The 19,003-nt window shown below is 30.3% G+C and overlaps 1 protein-coding gene across 2 annotated transcripts; it reads left to right on the top strand.

Moving 5' to 3' along the window:
• The first annotated feature begins 2,406 nt into the window (after positions 1–2,406).
• Positions 2,407–18,459, top strand: hui (hase und igel). 2 transcript variants are annotated; one of them, XM_075303165.1, is made up of 5 exons: positions 2,407–2,455; positions 2,640–2,733; positions 3,087–3,169; positions 17,901–18,037; positions 18,198–18,459. In XM_075303165.1, the coding sequence occupies exons 2-5, from the start codon at positions 2,670–2,672 to the stop codon at positions 18,304–18,306; spliced, it is 393 nt and encodes a 130-aa protein (XP_075159280.1). In that variant the 5' UTR covers positions 2,407–2,455; positions 2,640–2,669; the 3' UTR covers positions 18,307–18,459. The 2 variants fall into 2 exon arrangements, with proteins under 2 accessions (XP_075159280.1, XP_075159281.1); XM_075303166.1 differs by having other exon boundaries at positions 2,447–2,548.
• The last annotated feature ends 544 nt before the right edge of the window (positions 18,460–19,003 follow it).

Genomic DNA, 19,003 nt, shown 5'->3' with positions numbered 1-19,003 from the left:
TTAAAGCAAATGAATTTTACTTTTTTGCGCTCAGGGCAAAATAGCTGTTTTTTGTGTTATAGAAAAATAAAACTATAATGGAAAGCTTTGGAAAAAGTTGTACATATTCGCCAGTTCTGGTGATTGGGTAAATTAATACGACACAAAAAAATATTGGTGATTAAAATTTAATTGAAATCTCAATTAAAAATTAATTTAATTAATTAATTTCGTGATTAAAGACAAACATTATTTTTCTCTGTGTCATTTATTTGTCATGATGCTAAAGTCAATGTTTAATTGTGAAATCTATTTTCAAAACATTACTAATGTCCAGTGAGACCACAAAATAAAAAAAATCGTTGTTATTGGGTAACCCAATCAATTTTGTGTAATAAATACCCCCATCCAATGCAAAAATAAATCAAGTATTGATTATATTATTATTTCAAAAGGATATTTTAAAAGTAATTCCTGTGATTTTACTAAGGAAATTATGCACAAACTAAAAAAAAAAAAATATAAGTTTAAGATAAGAAACCGGCGAAATAGATCGTTAGCACAAATAAAAACTAAATATCCTAGAGATTGCAATAACTCAAATGTTTCCGCCTATAAAAAGTTAAAGGCGAGATTCACAATGATTCCTCAAATAGAAGCCAAATTGTATTTAATTCTTATATCTTAAAAGAAAAAAACAAAATTTGAATAATATTTTTGTTACTCAAAATATTCATTAGAACACATGCCATTGTTTTATTTTTGTTTTGTTTAATTTCCTTCTTTATAAGTATATGTGAATACAAATACACATACGTTCTGGACGTTATTCATAATTTGATAATAAACGGAGAAAACAAAACAAAAATAGAGAAGAACATACTAGTTATTGTCATATTAGTCAGTCTTTATCATCATTGTGTCCAGTTCCTGTTTATATATACAAACACAAAAACAAACGCATACATACTAACATACATATATCTTGTATTTTTTTGTGATTTAATCTAAACATGTTAGTCTTAGCTCCTAACTTTAGTACTAAACCCAATTGTGGATTTATTGTAAAATAATCAGAATTTCGTTATGAAATACAAATGTATTTAATTCAATTGGAATTATGTATTTTGAGTTGAGTTTTTTACTCTGAAAGAAATAGAGATAAAAAGGAATATTAAAATTCTAAAAAGAAATTTTCAAGAAAATTGTTTGATTTGTATAACGGTGAGTATCCTTTAATGTGGAAAAACAGCGCTTTTCCTTCACTTTTACTTGAATGAGAATTCAATTGCTTCATCTCTCTCATCATCTCGCATTTTCTTAAAATGAAGTAAATATTTTTTTAGGTTACAAAATTTATAGTGTAGCAAAAAAAAAATCACACTCCCTGACGCGCAAATATGTTTCGGTTGATTTCGACAAAGGTTTCGTTTATAGCTAATATTCCCAAATGATTGCATTGAAATGTAATGAAATATATTCTCTGTGATAGTGATACAATGCGAACAATATCTGATTTATTGGTTAGATTTTTGACAGAATCAAAATTTTTTTCATTCCTTCAAAACTTATGGTGTTTTCATTTTTGAAAAAGTGTTTGCCTTCATTTTGCCTGTACAGAATGCACATTTTTAAAATGTCGCCAGCAACCCAAAAAAATGCTATCATTTCAGAGGGCAGAAAAGAATTTAAAGGAGTAGACAGGGCAATTGCAGCACTCTCGTTTGTCGGCAGTACTGAAATTGCCTCTATGCGTGGCACTATTTTATCAACAGAATTCGAAGCCTTGTCGCACTTTTGCCTGTTTTTTGTTGAAAAGAACCTAAAAGGCACATTTTCCGGGAAAAATGCAAAGAATTTTTGTGCGCATTTTTTACAAGAAAGGAAAACACCATTAAAAAATCGATTTTAAAAATTTGAAAAAACCTTTGTAAACACTTTCATTGCGATCATAACTTTTTCTTACTTCAAATACTCTTCTCTTTACTTGTTCAAGTCATTTGTTTCAATGATTCATTTACTATTTACTCCCAACTGACAATTGGAACGAAAAACTTTCTTTTTAGATTTTTTATGAAGAACTTTTGTGCTATTTAAAAGTTCACTATAGTAAGAGTACCAAAATAATTTCACCAAACCGGTTTTTTTTTCTTCAGAGTTTAAAAACGTTGGGTTATTATTTAAAATTTTGCAAAAAAGATTTAAACAATAGCCAAACGAACTAAGTTTTTTTTAAGATATTTTTTTTTGTTAAATTCGGGTGTATACGTCATGTTACTTCTGGTGGTGGCAATTACTAGCGTAGAACTCAAGACAAGATCTTCATTTATTTTGGTGTGATTTTTTCCATACGTTTGGTCTTTGTTTGTTTTTTCGTTTCTCTGCTTTGACCATGGTCATAAACTTCAATTTGAGAGTCTATAAAAATTCTTAGCTGCCATTGATGAGGTTTAGTTGGCATTTGCCGGTTGTCTGTGTAAGTTCGTTCGTGTTTAGCTAAAGAGTGTTTAAGAATTCTCTCATTTGTTGTTGTTGTCTTGCTAGTCATAGCAGGGGGGAAACAAATCAAGTTCGTGCCTTAAATCTTCAGTTTTGGAGAGCGGGAAGAAAACGTAGTTGCGTTTAGTGATAAATAAAATTTCATTGTTTTTTATTTTTAGATTTGAAATCAAAAAGAAAATATTTTAAAAATGAAAATCGCTTTGTGCACTTTATGTTTGGTAGCAGTTTTGGCTGCTGTTTCCGCTGATGCTGGTATGTGTTGTCATATTTTTGTTTGAGGTTTATGATTTATCAATACCATTTATTAGTTAAGATAATTAATTCATTTTATTGCGATGCTTGCTTGACTAATTAGAAACAAAGTTTGAATTATCATAGTATTACCTCATCAATATGTATACAGACAAATATTCATACGCAGATTAAAACATTAAAAAAAATTGAAAAACGTGAACAAAACATCAAGATAATGAGGAAGATTACGATAATGAGTAAAATAAATAAAAATAATTTTTATTTCTAATTAGTAGTCAAATATCCTATGGTGGCAATGCAGAAAATGAAATATTTTATATTTTTTGTTCTCTATTGTTTCCTTCTTATAGATTCTGCCCATTTTATTCCCAAAGCCTTTTATACGCTTGATGCTGAGGGTCACAAGTCTGATGTCCATCCCATAAATCCACATGTAAGTACTCATAGACAAGTTCATTGACCTTATTCTAAGAATGGGCATGGATGAAAAAAATTCAGAGTTTTTATGAGCATTTTATTATTTCATGGAAGTATTTTAAAATACTAAGCAATTAAATGTTTTGTGTAAATTACAGTGATGAGTCATAGATGTACATACATATATCATAGAAAATCCAAATGCAATAAAAAGGAAAAATAATAAAAAATATGTTCGCAAACCTTTAATGCCAGTACGTCATTTTTTTAATAGTCGATACACTGGAAAAAAATATTTTTATGGTAAACATATACCAAGAAATTCACGAGGTACTCCATAAACACTATAGCGTTTATCAAATCTTTACTGAGATTGATCAAAAAATGATGATGGTAATCACACAAAAAAGTGAACCGTATTTGGCTTTTACTTTAGTTCTGGTAATATTATGTTTTGTTAGGCTTTAATAACACAGAGGAACAGTGGTTCTGTTGATTAAGAACTGAATATCGTTTTTAAGGTTATTTGGGACGCTGAATCCAAATCTGCACTTGGTTTTGCAGATTTGGATTCAGCGTCTCAAATAACCTTAAAAACAATATTCAGTTCTTAATCAAAAGATCCATAAAGAACTAACTTATTACATAAAAACACTTACCCATTAGAAAATGTTATTTTTGTACGGGAATCGCGATTTATATCAATTCAGTAAATCGTGAACAAAATCAAACATTGTGCACCGATTGTAATGAAATAAATCTCATTTTTTTCGAAATATATTTAACTAACTGTGATTTTTGTCCCATTTTGATTTTTTAGGAATTTTTAAAGACCAAAAATTTGCTTTGTTAAAAATTTCATTTTTTTTCAAAACTTGAACGATATCTCTAAAACTACTTGGAAAATTGAAAAACAGTGTAAAGACGGCTTAAAGAGAATATTGTTAGGGATTTTCTGAAATTTTTTTAATTTAATATGTTGAACCGTTTTCAAGATATTCCAATATATGTAGCGGAAGTGCCTTAATTTTGAACATGACGGTATATCTCGAAAAATCGAGCTGATAGAAAAAAAAACCAAGTGCAAATTTGGATTAAGCGGCCTCAAATTACCAAAAATTTGCTATAAATTTCAAATCAACACAAACAAAGTTCACCAATGTGGTATCACAATGGACTGAATAGTCCAAGTGAGCCTGATACATCGGGCTGCCACCTAACCTAACCTAAAGTTCAATTTTGTTCCCTTGTGTAATTTTTTGCTTACTTTAGTTAAATGAACTAAAAGAGGGGTAAAAATTATACACAAAAGTAACATACTGATTTACTAAATTCGTGTCTTTCACAAAATAGTTCAGAATTTCGTAAAATCTGTAAATTTGACAAATGTTTTCTAAAATTTTCCTTCCTGGTGGGTTCACTGTTATTGAGTGTGGTTTAGTATTTTACCAACAATGACATTTTAATATATACCGCCCTACACTGAAAAAACAGTGAACCCACCAGGAAGAAAAATGTCGGTTAATTTTAGAAAATTTTGAATATTTTTAGAAAATTTTAACTAAACAGTATAACAAACGCTGGCATCACGCCGATGTCATAAAAATAAGTACATATTTTTCGACAAATTCAAGAAAATTTAATAGACATAATTAAGTTTTTTCACTTGTTAAAAAAATTTTGTAGTTTGAAGGAAAAAATTGGAGTTCAAAATTGCAAGAATCTCTTTAGTGACATACGAAGTTCATGATGGACGCATTTTTGGTAAAATTTACAAATTTAAAGAAATATTGAACTATTTTGTGGAAGACACGAGTTTAGTTAATCTTTATCCTTCATTTGTGTATATTTTTTCCTCGGTTTTAGTTAATTTAACTAACGTACACAAAACCTTATTAGAGTAGAGGAAACTTTCTCCAAACATAATAACTCCATGAACTAAACGAAAGTTAAATTGGCTTTAGTGAAATATAGAGTTCACTTTTTTTTTAGTGTAACTTCCGCCAATAGAATCTTACTATGATCCGGCAGATGGAACAGAATCCCGATATATATGCACTTCTCCAACTCAGATTTTTGTCTAAATGTATACGAACAACAAATGAGTTGACATACGGACAGTCAGTTTAAAGCTGAATAATAAAGCAAGCATTTTTAAATTTTTTATTCTTTGTTTTTGAACTGCAAAGAGTTTTTTACTTGATTTCCCAGAGGACAATCTTAATAACAACACCAATGACATTTAATTATACGTACTTCATATGCAAATTGTATTTATTCTTAAACTTCTTGGCCGAAATTCAACATTCAAAATATGCTTTAAGGTACAATTCAAAATGGACCTATATTTTCCACTTAAAAATTAGGTGGCAAATAAGAAATTCTCATCAAATGCAAACAATTTAATACTTGACGTATTTTTGAATATTTAATATTTATTTTGTGGTATTATACTTTTATCAGACATTCGTATTCGTACATTATTGACACAAGACCAGGAAATTCTTATAATTATAGTGCAAGTGTAACTCCATGTGGATTGAAAACTTAAAACTAACCACAGTATACATTCGGTTGATTTATCAATATGCAGTACTAAAATTCATAAGTAAAGCGATTTATTAAATTTAAGTAGAGATTTAAATACTCTTCTGGCAAACCAAAAAAAAAAAAAATTAATGAAATCGTAAATGAGAAGGCTAAAATAAAATGAATTTTGAAAAAAAACTTATGTACACTTTATTTTGACGCTCACTGTATATAATGAAATGTTGCGTTCATGAAAATATATATGTTATTTGTATAATTTCTAATTGAAACTAATAGGAAATGTTTTTTAGTTTGCACGAGTTAATCAATGAATTATGGAAAATTTTGGATATACGTAATTAATTTGGATCATCGTAAATCTGAATATTTAAAAAATTTTTGGCTATTGTAAAATGGACAACTTGCTTTTCGTATGAATTATTAAATTATTCATATTTTGGTAATGATATTTTATGAAGCGTTAATTATTGAACAAGTTTTGTTTATTGAATCTTAATGTATGTATACATATATACATATAAATAGCGCGGTATATTTATGATGTTTGGAATGAATATTTTTAAATTAATTAAACACACTTCCCTTTAAATATATGAGAAATATAATTAGATATTTTATATTCGACGCGAGAGATCAATCTGAGAAAATTTGGAAGCATATTGCGACATATTTAGCCCACAAAGGATTCTCGGTATTCCAATTACGATAATTATAATATAATTTACAGATGTAAACTTTAAAAGCAGATTAAAAAAAAAACACATTATTGGACCAATTAACGTTTAAATTGAACATATTTTCAAATTCAATTAACATGTAAGTAGAAAAAATATTGGTGACTTTTTTCTATTTATAGGTTAATGGATTCAAAATGCCTTCTTGAATTGAATTGAAAATTGAAAAATAATAGTCTATTAACTTAAGTTTGTAAGTAAGGTTTTCATTCTAAATTCAGAGATTTTTAATTCAAAACTTTGGATTTGGGAATTTTTGTACCCTAAACCACATAGTGGTCAGGGTATAATAAGTTTGATCGGCCAAAAAATGTGCCTACCAGAAATATTGATTTTAGACCCCATAAAATATATACCGATCGACTCAGAATCACCTCCTGAGTCGATCCATCCGTCCGTCCATCCGTCCGTCCGTCCATCCGTCCGTCCGTCCGTCCGTCCGTCCGTCTGTCCATGTATTTGTTGTTCACAGGATTCCGGTCGCAATTATTAACCGATTTTGATGAAATTTGGTACAGGGAGTTTTTTGGGAACAAGGACGAACGCTATTGAATTTGGAAGAAATCGGATCAAATTTAGATATAGCTCCCATATATATGTATCGCCCGATTTCGACAAATGGGGACACGTTGCGCTTTTTTTCAAACGGATCGTCACCAAATTTGGCAAAAAGTAATCTTTTTCATCGTTCTTCAAGTCTGCAAAATTTCATCGAAATCGGTTCAGATTTAGATATATCTCCCACATTTTTTGAAAAATTTGCCCCTAATAACCTTATTTTTGACCATAGGGGCCCATTTATTAACTGATCGTACTCAAATTTTATACAAAGTGACTTTCTGTGGTATCAATCATACCTGCAAAATGTTATACAAATTAGTTCAAATTTAGATATAGGTCCCATATATATGCATCGCTCGATTTTGTCATATTTGGCCATAATACTCTTATTTATTGACCTATGTTATTCAAATTTCAAATTTTGATGTACTAGCTGATCGTATTTAGACTTACATGTAGCTCTTACATAAATCTATTGACCTATTTGAAGAAATTTGGATTTATTACCCACAACTAATTGACCGATTTCCTCTTTTTTAATAATGGACTCAATATGTATGCCACTATACTAACTCTTTTGGTGCAAAATAAACTATAGCTCCTAATATTAGACATGTACCCCCCTTTATGTTCTACAAAACCTATACCAATGATACCCCACAAATGCTTTTATTTACTAATTCAGTAGGGGTGGTTTAGGGTATAATATAGTAGGCCCCGCCCGACTTTCTACTTTACTCACTTGAATTTTTATATATTAAATTAATGATTGTATCTTTAAAGGTAAAAAGGGGCACTTAACGACAATATTTGTGATGCTTGAAGAAGAAGAACAGAAGAAGTTTAAAGTCTTGGTTTTCAAATATTTACTCAATTGCATGTCAATATTTAAGTGAATATACCTTAAACACAAAACAGAAATTTCGACAAATTAGATTTGTATCCTTCATTTATGCGTGTAAGACTCTGATCAAAAAGAATATCAAAATGCTTAACTGAAGACGATATCTTTGAATCTAAGTTAACGTGTTTTTCATGAGCATGAAGGCCGAAATTAATAAAGTAGGATACGCCTGCTTATTAATTAATTATAGAAGCCAATCAAATTGAATTCAGTTTGGTCACATTCAATTAAATTAAAGAAGCGAAATTACATAATTAGTGACCTTTTAATTTTATTCACTGAAAATAAATATTGTTGTGAGGCCAAAGATTTCATAATAATTTTTAAAAATTCTTAAATTTGTTGTATTTTTATGTTTCTCAAATGTTTATGGTATTTTAAAGACGTTTTCCCCTTCAAACATATACTCAAAAAAGTGAATTCTCTATTTCACTAAAGCCAATTTAACTTTATTTTAGTTCATGGAATTATTATGGTTGGAGAAAGTTTCCTTTTCTCTAATAATTTTTGGCGTACAAACGTAAAAAATAAACACAAATTAAGCATAAAGATTTACTAAATTCGTATTTCTCACAAAATAGTTCATTATTTCTTTAAATTTGTAAATTTTGCTACAAATGCGTCCATCATGAACATCGTATGTCACTAAAGACATTCTTGCAATTTTGAACTCCAATTTGTTCCTTCAAACTACAACATTTTCTTTAAAAAGTAAAAACATATTTATGTCTAATAAATTTTCTTGAATTTGTCGAAAAATATTTACTTATTTGTGTGATATCGGCATGATGCCAGCGTTCTGATTGATTGATTCTTTATTTTCCATATCCGTACAAGTTTGACCTTCTATTATGTACTGTATATAATACTGTAATACTGTTTTGTTAAAATTTTCTAAAAATATTCAAAATTTTCCAAAATTAACCAATCGTTTTCTTCCTGGTGCGTTCACTGTTTTTTCAGTGTAACATAATTTCTACCTGGTCCAAAATCTTTGGAACAGGGCATGCATTTTTTCCTGTGTTGATAGGGCTTATATGGAAAAAATCATTTCTTAGTTCTGCATGAATAATTTTGTATTTCTTTGACGGAAAATTTTATTTTTTGAATTGCGCTTTATGAGCCTAATATATCTCAGTTATGCCTTTGATCCAAACCATAGAAATTATAATACATATAGATGAGCCATGGGTGTCAAACTATGTTTGACAGTTCCGAAGATTAAGAATAAACGAGAAAAATAAGAGCTTACAATCTATTTCGCTTTCCTTTTTGTAGTTTGCCAATTTTACACAAAATTAGAACGTTTATCATGCACCAGAGGATTTATAAATAAATTAATATATTAAAAGTTAATATTTGAACAAAAAATTGGGACCAAAACCGCGAAAATACGAAATTTAATTTTGAGCACCATTGCTCTTTACGAACAACACAAAAGCAAATGCGCGAAAATTAATGTTTCGGACTGACTCTTTACGAAAAAATCAAAACGAAATATCAGAAAATTAATTTTTGGAACTGACACATTTTTTTTAAAGAGAATAGTGGATCATCTATGTATTATAATGTCTACGTTCCATACCTACTTTAATATCTCTTAACACTTTTTTCATGATTCTGTTTGGTTGACCACAATGCTTACAATACAAAAAATAACAAGACAAATAAAAATAACATGAAATTCATAAGAAAAAAGAACGAACGAACAGCAAAAAGTGAAGATATAATTAGCACAATTTAGCAAAAAAGGGCTGTCATTCATCGAATATATTTACCTTACTCACTATACTAATCAGCATACACTCGAAGAAGTGAGTTTATTAGAAAACATCGAGTTGAAATCAAAAAGCAATCACTTGTTGCTATCGTAACTACAATTATCTGTTATACTCCAATTCCCAAAACAAAACAAGTAAGGTAAGTCTAAAGTCGGGCGGGCCGACTATATTATACACTGCACCACTTTGTAGAACTATTTTCGATACCATATCACATCCGTCAAATGTGTTGGGGGCTATATAACATATAAAGGTTTGTCCCTAATACATACATTTAAATATCACTCGATCTGGACAGAATTTGATAGACTTGTACAAAATCTATTGACCCAAAATTGAAGTCTGCTAATGCAGTAGGGTGGAACACAATGTTAGTAAAAAAATATGGGAAACATTTAAATCTGAAGCAATTTTAAGGATTCTTCGCAAATGTTTGTTTATGATTTATCGCTCGATATATATGTAGTAGAAGTTTAGGAAAATTAGAGCCATTTTTACAACTTTTTGACTAAGCAGTGGCGATTTACAACGAAAATGTTGGTATTTTGACCATTTTTGTCGAAATCAGGAAAACATATATATGGGAATATGAATGTAAATCGGGCGAAAGCTATATATGGGAGATATATCTAAATCTGAACCGATTTCAACCATATTTGGCACGCATAGCTACAATGCTAATTCTACTCTCTGTGCAAAATTTCAATTAAATCGGAGTAAAAGATTGGCCACTGTGGTCATATGAGTGTAAATCGGGCGAACAATATATATGGGTGCTATATATAAATCTGAACCGATTTCAATAAAATTTGGCACACTTGACTAAACTACTAGTTGTACTTCTCGTCCAAAATTTCAAGCAAATTGGGGGTAAAACTCTGCCTTCTGGGACCGTATAAGTTCATATCGGGCGAAAGATATGTATGGGAGCTATATCTAAATCTGAACCGATTTCAATAGAATTTGGCACATAGTACTAATTGTTCTTCTTGTTCAAAATTTTAAGCAAATTAGAGTAAAACTCTGGGTTCTGGGGCCATATAAGTCCATATCGGGCGAAATATATATATATATATATATATATATATATATATATATATATATATATATATATATATATATATATATATATATATATATATATATATATATATATATATATATATATATATATATATATATATATATATATATATATATATATGGGAGCTATATCTAAATCTGAACCGATTTCTTCCAAAATCAATAGGGTCCTATTCTGAGCCAAACACACATACTTGTGCCAAATTTGAAGTCGATTGGACTAAAACAGCAATCTAGACTTTGATTAAAAAAATGTGTTCACGGACAGACGGACATGGCTATATCGACTCAGGAGCCCACCCTGAGCATTTTTGCCAAAGACACCATGTGTCTATCTCGTCTCCTTCTGGGTGTTGCAAACATATGCAATAACTTATAATACCCTGTTTCACAGTGTGGCGATTGATATAACAAGAAAGCTCCCCATTTACATGCACTGCTCTAACTAATGATCTTGTCTATATATTCAAGAGAAAAAACTGTTGAAGAACGGGTGTCGCAAACGTTGTTCTTTCGTTGCAGTTTGTTTACATCTTTCGAAACGATCGTATTTTTTTATCAGCAAAACACATTTTTCTTACAAAATGTTTATTTTGGTAATAAAAAAAAATACCTTTGTTAAAAATCCATTTTTTTTGGTTTCATAGTAAAAAAATAAAAAGCAGTATGTAATGCCGAACAATCTTGTGAAATTTTTTAGAATATACGTACACTCAAAAAAAAGTTTACTTGGATCCAAAGATTTTGACCTTCCCTTAAGGATTTTGGTATTGATTCCGAGCCAAAGATGCAGCTTCTTTAAAACACGTACTTCAAAGTAAAAACAGTTTTCTTAATGTTAAAAAAAAAACTTTAAACCAAAGATGCAAATCCTTAAAATAAGTCTTAGCCTATATTTGAAGCGATTTTATCTTAAATTTAAAAATACTATATGTCAGTTGAGTTAAAGACGATTTCTTTAAATTTTCTGTAACTTAAGTATCTCCAAATCTCCAGTTATTTGCCTTTTTGTAATATGAAAATAATTAGCTATCTTACGTACGCAGCAGTCATATTCGTGGTAAGAATAGAAAAACCCACCATTGAAACCGAATTTTGCTCTTTCTCCAGGAAAAAAGACGTCGAAGTTTTTTACAAAACAAAAACTATGAAAGAAGGCCATAGAATATCATTACATGGCATTTATACTCTAGTAAATCAATTGCCGACGGCAATATACTGGAGTGGTGTTAATTGGAATTCAAAAATGTTTCTACTATTTTTCTTTTTGGGACATTTTGGATTTTTTAAAGCTAATTCTTTGCAATATAAGAAAGCTTTACCAATAAAGGGAACTGATGAGGATGTGGAAATCCGAAACAGCTGTCTTCCCAACCATTTTGGACAACATTTTTGCTTTTCATAATAACTACACTGGAAAAAATATTGTCGTGAGGTCAAAGATTTCATGTCCTTAAAATACGAATGCAAATTTTGCTTAGCATAGAAGACGCATTTCTCTAATATAAAATTTTTTTCCTTACCCAAAAGTCGATAAACTTTTCAATGAAGTCGTATTGTTCTTATAATTAAGTGATTTCACTTAAAAATGGGTATCATAACATGAAAGAAAAAATGTTTGGGCGAAGTTCAACTTGACTTTAAGAATTCAGAAAAATTCTTTAGATTTAATGAATTTGTCTTTAAATTTGTTGTCTTTTTGCATCTTGACTACAAAGCAAAAAATCGTTCAAATATAGGACATGTTTTTCAACTCTTTATTTTAAAGACGTTTTTTACTTGTAACATAGCATAATTTCTACTGGAAGTCGAGTCTTAATTTGGAAAATAAAGTTGTCGTTAACTCGTTTTTAAAGGACTGTGATAGCATATGAAGAGAAAAAGCTGAAAAAGCGAAAAATTAAAATTTGCTTCTTAGAAGCAAGTACACAAAACCCAAATTTAAAAGAGAATTGTGTCCTTACTTTTATTCTCCGCTTCTTTGGCTCGGAATCAATACCAAAATTTTTAAACTAAAGACAAAATCTTTGGAACCGGGCATACATTTTTTCAGTGTAATGAGTAATGATAGGCTCATGAACCATAATATCATTACAGTCTCGAATTGCGCATCATTGCTGATCAATGCATTTTGAAACAAACAGACTGAGTAAAAGCAAAACAAAAACAACAACCGATTTAATTTAATTTTATTTCATGAAAATGATTTTAGTTCTATTTGCCAAATGTGAGAATTTTTTTCGTATTTTAATTATTTTTTGTTTACTTTAATGACGTGAACAAAAATCGAGGAAATTGAGTTTTATATAATTTTACCAAATAAGAAAATAGTTCATATTTTCCTAAAATGGGTGAAGTTTGCTGAAACTGAGTTCATAATTTCTCAAATGAATAAATTTACTTAAATTGTGAATGTCTAGAACTTCGCATAGCGCTAAAGACATTTTAACAATTTCCAATTATCTATTCCGAAATTTGAAAATAATTTTTTATTTTTAATAAATTTTCTTCAATTTGACAAAAATTATTAATTTATTTATATAATGTTGCAATTACTAAAATATTTTAGTTAAAATTTTGTAATATAAACCTACATTTTCTTGCTTTTTCTGGGTGTTGTGTTTTCCTTTACCCTCTGGAAATTGAATCCATACAAAATATTTTTGCGGCAACCATGTAACATTTTCACCTGCAACCATGTTGGCTCATACACAAAGCAAATTTCATTAAAATTGAGCCAATGAATATTTTTCATTGATATAACGAAACATTTTCATTAATACAAAGAAAATATTCGTTAATAGTACGAACTGTTACGTTGATTAACAGAAAATATGTTATAATAACGAAATATAAAATTGTCCTCATCTAAAATATTATTATATTGATAAAAAGAATTTTGTTTCCATTAAAAGACAATGGTCACGATCTAAAATATTATGGTATTAGTCAGAAATGTTTTTCTTCCAGTTAAAATAACATGGTCGCAACCTAAAATGTTTTGATCTTTATGAAAAAACTTTTTTCGTCGTCGACGCCACTTGAGAAACGAAAACACAAAATTAACTTTATTTATTTATTTATTTTTATATATTTATAAACTACTTCATTGTTTATTTGTATTTATAATGTTGTGCAAACAAACATCACATATATTTATACACTCTAAATTGGCTCTATTTCAATAATAAGTAATCATTCCATATTTGTGTCGTGCTAATGAACCAACGCAGATATCATGTAACTGCAAAAAAATAAATGATACCATATGTCAAAATGCAGAACAAAAAACAGGTACATTTCTTTCAATTACACTTTCCTTTTTTGCGTTCACTAAAACCACGTGTCATTTCTGAATAAATAAATTAAAACAAAACACAGTAATTCCATTCCAAGAAACAATCAACATACGACTGACGCGCAAAATCGAAAATCGTGTGTACCTGCTCAATGTTTTTATAAAATTCTTTTCGCTGCAAAAAAATTAAAGAATTAAATGGTCACGAAAACAATGTAAAGGGTGATTTGTGATTTGACATTTACTTTTTGAAGATAATTTCATTTAAATGTTGACCGCGGCTGCGTCTTAGGTGGTCCATTCGGAAAGTCCAATTTTGGGCAACTTTTTCGAGCATTTCGGCCGGAATAGCCCGAATTTCTTCGGAAATGTTGTCTTCCAAAGCTGGAATAGTTGCTGGCTTATTTCTGTAGACTTTAGACTTGACGTAGCCCCACAAAAAATAGTCTAAAGGCGTCAAATCGCATGATCTTGGTGGCCAACTTACCGGTCCATTTCTTGAGATGAATTGTTCTCCGAAGTTTTCCCTCAAAATGGCCATAGAATCGCGAGCTGTGTGGCATGTAGCGCCATCTTGTTGAAACCACATGTCAACCAAGTTCAGTTCTTCCATTTTTGGCAACAAAAAGTTTGTTAGCATCGAACGATAGCGATCGCCATTCACCGTAACGTTGCGTCCAACAGCATCTTTGAAAAAATACGGTCCAATGATTCCACCAGCGTACAAACCACACCAAACAGTGCATTTTTCGGGATGCATGGGCAGTTCTTGAACGGCTTCTGGTTGCTCTTCACTCCAAATGCGGCAATTTTGCTTATTTACGTAGCCATTCAACCAGAAATGAGCCTCATCGCTGAACAAAATTTGTCGATAAAAAAGCGGATTTTCTGCCAACTTTTCTAGGGCCCATTCACTGAAAATTCGACGTTGTGGCTCGTTAGTAAGTCTATTCATGATGAAATGTCAAAGCATACTGAGCATCTTTCTCTTTGACACCATGTCTGAAATCCCACGTGATCTGTCAAATACTAATGCATGAAAATCCTAACCTCAAAAGAATCACCCTTTACATGGTCTTTATGGCCATGTAATGGTTATAGACATGTCTATACGTAACCTATAAAAATACTTTTTTCTCTGCAAAAGAGTAAAAAAATGAATGGTCATGTACATGATTTTCCCGACCATGTAATGGTCTCAAATTCTATCATTTAAATAATAGAACATGTTTGCGGCATTTGAGAACCATTTAAATGCTTATTGCCAACATATATTTTTCTCCGCTCGAAAATCATTTTTACAAAGACAAAATACATGGTTTTCGCGACAATTACATATTCTAGATAAGCATTAAATGGATGCGCCAACCATGTTCAAACATGTTTTTTCTGTGCGTGTGGGAACTTTAAAGTTGTGACAGTACACTTGCAGGTCCTTTCGCAAGTCTACATATTTTGATAATACAATTCAATAATTTCCAAGCATTGTTCGTTTGTAAGGGGATTCACGGTGAAATTATAGACCAAACTTAAGAAGTTTGATAATGAGACAAAATACGAAACGTGCGCCAGCTGTTTAAACTAGTGTTGTCAAAAAGATAATAGATAAAAATCAACGTATAGAATTAATTGTATACGTGTAGATTTGTTAATAAAAATGGAATGAAAACTCTATAAAAACAGCGCTTTTGGGTCGGAATAAATACCAACATTCTTATGAGAAAGTCAAAATCTTTGAATCCAAGTAAACTTTAACAAATAAATATAACGGCCATTTTCATTTAGCTCCGTTAGGCTTTAACTGCCAGTTAACAGAAAGAAAAATGGAAATATATTTACTCCGGTTAACTTCAACTGAAAAATTTTTAGCAGTTATGTTCCTAACTGGCATATGGGATATATACGCAAGATGACAGATAAGTACATGGCATGGCTTAAAAGTTCGTTAGCTAACGTAGCACTAACGGAGTTTCATTAAAATGGGGGTAAGAGTTTTAGTTACACAAAGGGAGCCACCGTGGTGCAATGGTTAGCATGTTCGGGTTCGGCTATAAAAAGGAGCTCCCTTGTCATTGAGCTTAACATGGAATCGGGCAGCACTCAGTGATAAGAGAGAAGTTCACCAATGTGGTATCACAATGAACTGAATAGTCTAAGTGAGCCTGATACATCGGGTTGCCACCTAACCTAACCTAACCTAGTTACACAAAAAAAAAAATGCTGGTTCAATCAGAAAATTAATTGATCCAATTAAGTTTTTAATTGATCAGCACGAATATTATAGTATCAATCAAAGTTTCAATTAGGCATAAAAATATTTGATTAAAAAAATAATTGATTGGACTTCAAAATTTCAATTAATTTTTTAATTGATACAATTAAAAATTTAATTGATGTTGATTGCAAACAACAATTAGCTTTTCAAATTGATTAAACTAATTATTTTGTTAATCTTTTTAATTAAACAATAAATTGAGTTTTGCAATAGACATCGATAATTGTTTAAATTAAATTGTTAATTGCAGCAATTAATTTTTAATAAAAACCGCGAAAATTTTCACTAATTTTTTAACTAATTTTGTTGATTGTATAAATTCTTTAATTAAAGACGTAACTATTTTCAATCACTTCCTTAATCGACTTTGTGGATTTATTTGCATTAAAAAATAGATTTTATCAAATAATTTTTTATTAAAAAAACTTCAATAACTGACTCAGTCTTCCGAGTTAAAAATGTAAAAATTTTCAACCATTGACTTAATTGACTTAATGGTTCTAGTTTGATTAAAAAATTAATTGTATCAATTAATTATACCCTTCACCACTACTGTGGTACAGGGTATAATAAGTTTGTGCATTTGTATGTAACGCCAAGAAGGAGTAATCATAGAGCAACCTTTTAGTATACGGATCGGCTTAGAATTAAATTCTGAGTCGATTTAGCGATGTCCGTCTGTCTGTCTCTCCGTCTGTCTGTCTGTTGGTGTATTTTTGTGTGCAAAGTACAGCTCGCAGTTTTAGTCCGATTGTCCTAAAATTTGGTATAGTGTCCTGTTTTGGCTCAAAGACGATCCCTATTGATTTTGGAAAAAATCGGTTCAGATTTAGATATAGCTGCCATATATATTTTTCACCGATCTGGTCATAATTGGTCATTTGGTTCAAATCGGTTCAGATTTAGATATAGCTCCCATATATATGTTTTTCTGATTTCGACAAAAATGGTCAAAACACCAACATTTTCCTTGTAAAATCGCCACTGCTTAGTCGAAAAGTTTTAAAAATGACTCTAATTTTCCTAAACTTCTATTACATATATATCGAGCGATAAATCATAAATAAACTTTTGCGAAGTTTCCTTAAAATTGCTTCAGATTTAAATGTTTCCCATATTTTTTTACTAACATTGTGTTCCACCCTAGTGCATTAGCCGACATAAATTTTCAGTCTATAGATTTTGTAGAAGTCTATCAAATTCTGTCCAGATCCAATGATATTTAAATGTATGTATTTTAATTTTGGTGATATTTTTTCTGTGTATATGAAGAAATGGTTAGAGACGATTCGTTTTGTAAGGGGATATTTTTCATATGTTTTCGTCAGTAGTGTCAGTCGGGTACAGATTTGTATTTGACGTTTTATTCTCAATTACATAATTCTTCAAGTCCCTTATACTTCTTTGTCCATATAGAACAAATAATAACTATAAATAAAATCATGTATTCGGACGTTAAGCGCTTGTTTCGAGCATGAAAAATAAACTGATAATATTTTACATATGTACCACTAGTCTATGTTTTCTTTTATAACTAATTTTTATTTATTTTCTTTTGTAGACTGCCCATTACCTAAGACGTTTGCGTAGACAGACCTCAATCTCATCATCATCTTCTTCCTCTTCATCATCCGTTTCATCCGATGGGGGTCCAGCTTTTATCACAACCCAGACTATCAACACTCACCACGATGATGTGTAAGTAATTGAACTACTAACATGAGCTTGCAATTTTTAATTGAACACCTGGTTCATGTTTATGGCAAATTCCCTGAATATTTGCCTTGGGCTATTTTATTTTCTTTGTTTATCTTTGGTATTATTTTTAATGTGGAGTTTTTCCTTTGGCTTATTTTAGAGTTGGCAGTGTTGGTCACATCGTCCACACTGAGGGAGTAGTCGATGCCAATGGTCATGGTCATTTCAACACTCAACATGGTCATTTCAACACTCATGCACATATCTAAACGTATGGAATTGCACAATCTGAGCTGAAGTTTTTTTTATTGTATCCCATAGTATTTGCTGATATGATTTAAATGAAATCTATACCTCATCTATGTATAATAAACTATATTTTTAACTATTTTACTGCTCTGAAATATTATTTTTCAAAAATATATGTGAATTTTATTATTAGAACGGTCTGTTAGGCAGATGATAATTTTTTAAAGTAGTTTTTAGTATTCGTTTTTATCAGACTTTAGGATCGGATAATTAAAAAAGAAATAGAAAATGGAAACTAGAAAGAGTTAAAATTACTAATGCTCAAAAATTAACAAACTGGATGAAAAACAAGTATATCCAGCAGTAAGTTCGGCCGGGCCGAATCTTAAATACCCACCACCATGAACCAAATATTAGGGTTTCCTTTGAAATTTCAGGAGGGCTTGAGGACATTTCCCGAAGATAAATTTAAAGATTTCACCTATGAGGACTATATCAGATTCTGGATTTATAAAAACCATTTTTGTTTGCGTTTTAGAGGAATCATTAACATTTTTTGTGAGTGTGCAAGATAATTATAAAATAACGTCTTGATTTGAAATCTTAAATCTGTAGATTTTCATCCGAGAAGTAAAATCTGGAAATTTTACGTTGTGTTTCAAGCAATTTTCATGATCAGTGCGCCTTCTACACCCTCAAGAAGTGAAGTCGGTCTAT

The sequence above is a fragment of the Haematobia irritans genome, chromosome 3 (genome assembly GCF_050003625.1).
Source record: "Haematobia irritans isolate KBUSLIRL chromosome 3, ASM5000362v1, whole genome shotgun sequence".
Taxonomy (NCBI): domain Eukaryota; kingdom Metazoa; phylum Arthropoda; class Insecta; order Diptera; family Muscidae; genus Haematobia; species Haematobia irritans.
The sequence above is the reverse complement of the archived record's forward strand: the minus strand, read 5'-3'. Positions and strand labels throughout refer to the sequence as shown.

Coding starts and splice junctions, on each gene's coding strand:
- hui (XM_075303165.1), top strand. CDS start 2,670: ATGAAAATCGCTTTGTGCACTTTATGTTTGGTAGCAGTTTTGGCTGCT. Junction 2,734..3,086: donor TGCTGTTTCCGCTGATGCTG/GTATGTGTTGTC, acceptor TCCTTCTTATAG/ATTCTGCCCATTTTATTCCC. Junction 18,038..18,197: donor AACACTCACCACGATGATGT/GTAAGTAATTGA, acceptor GGCTTATTTTAG/AGTTGGCAGTGTTGGTCACA.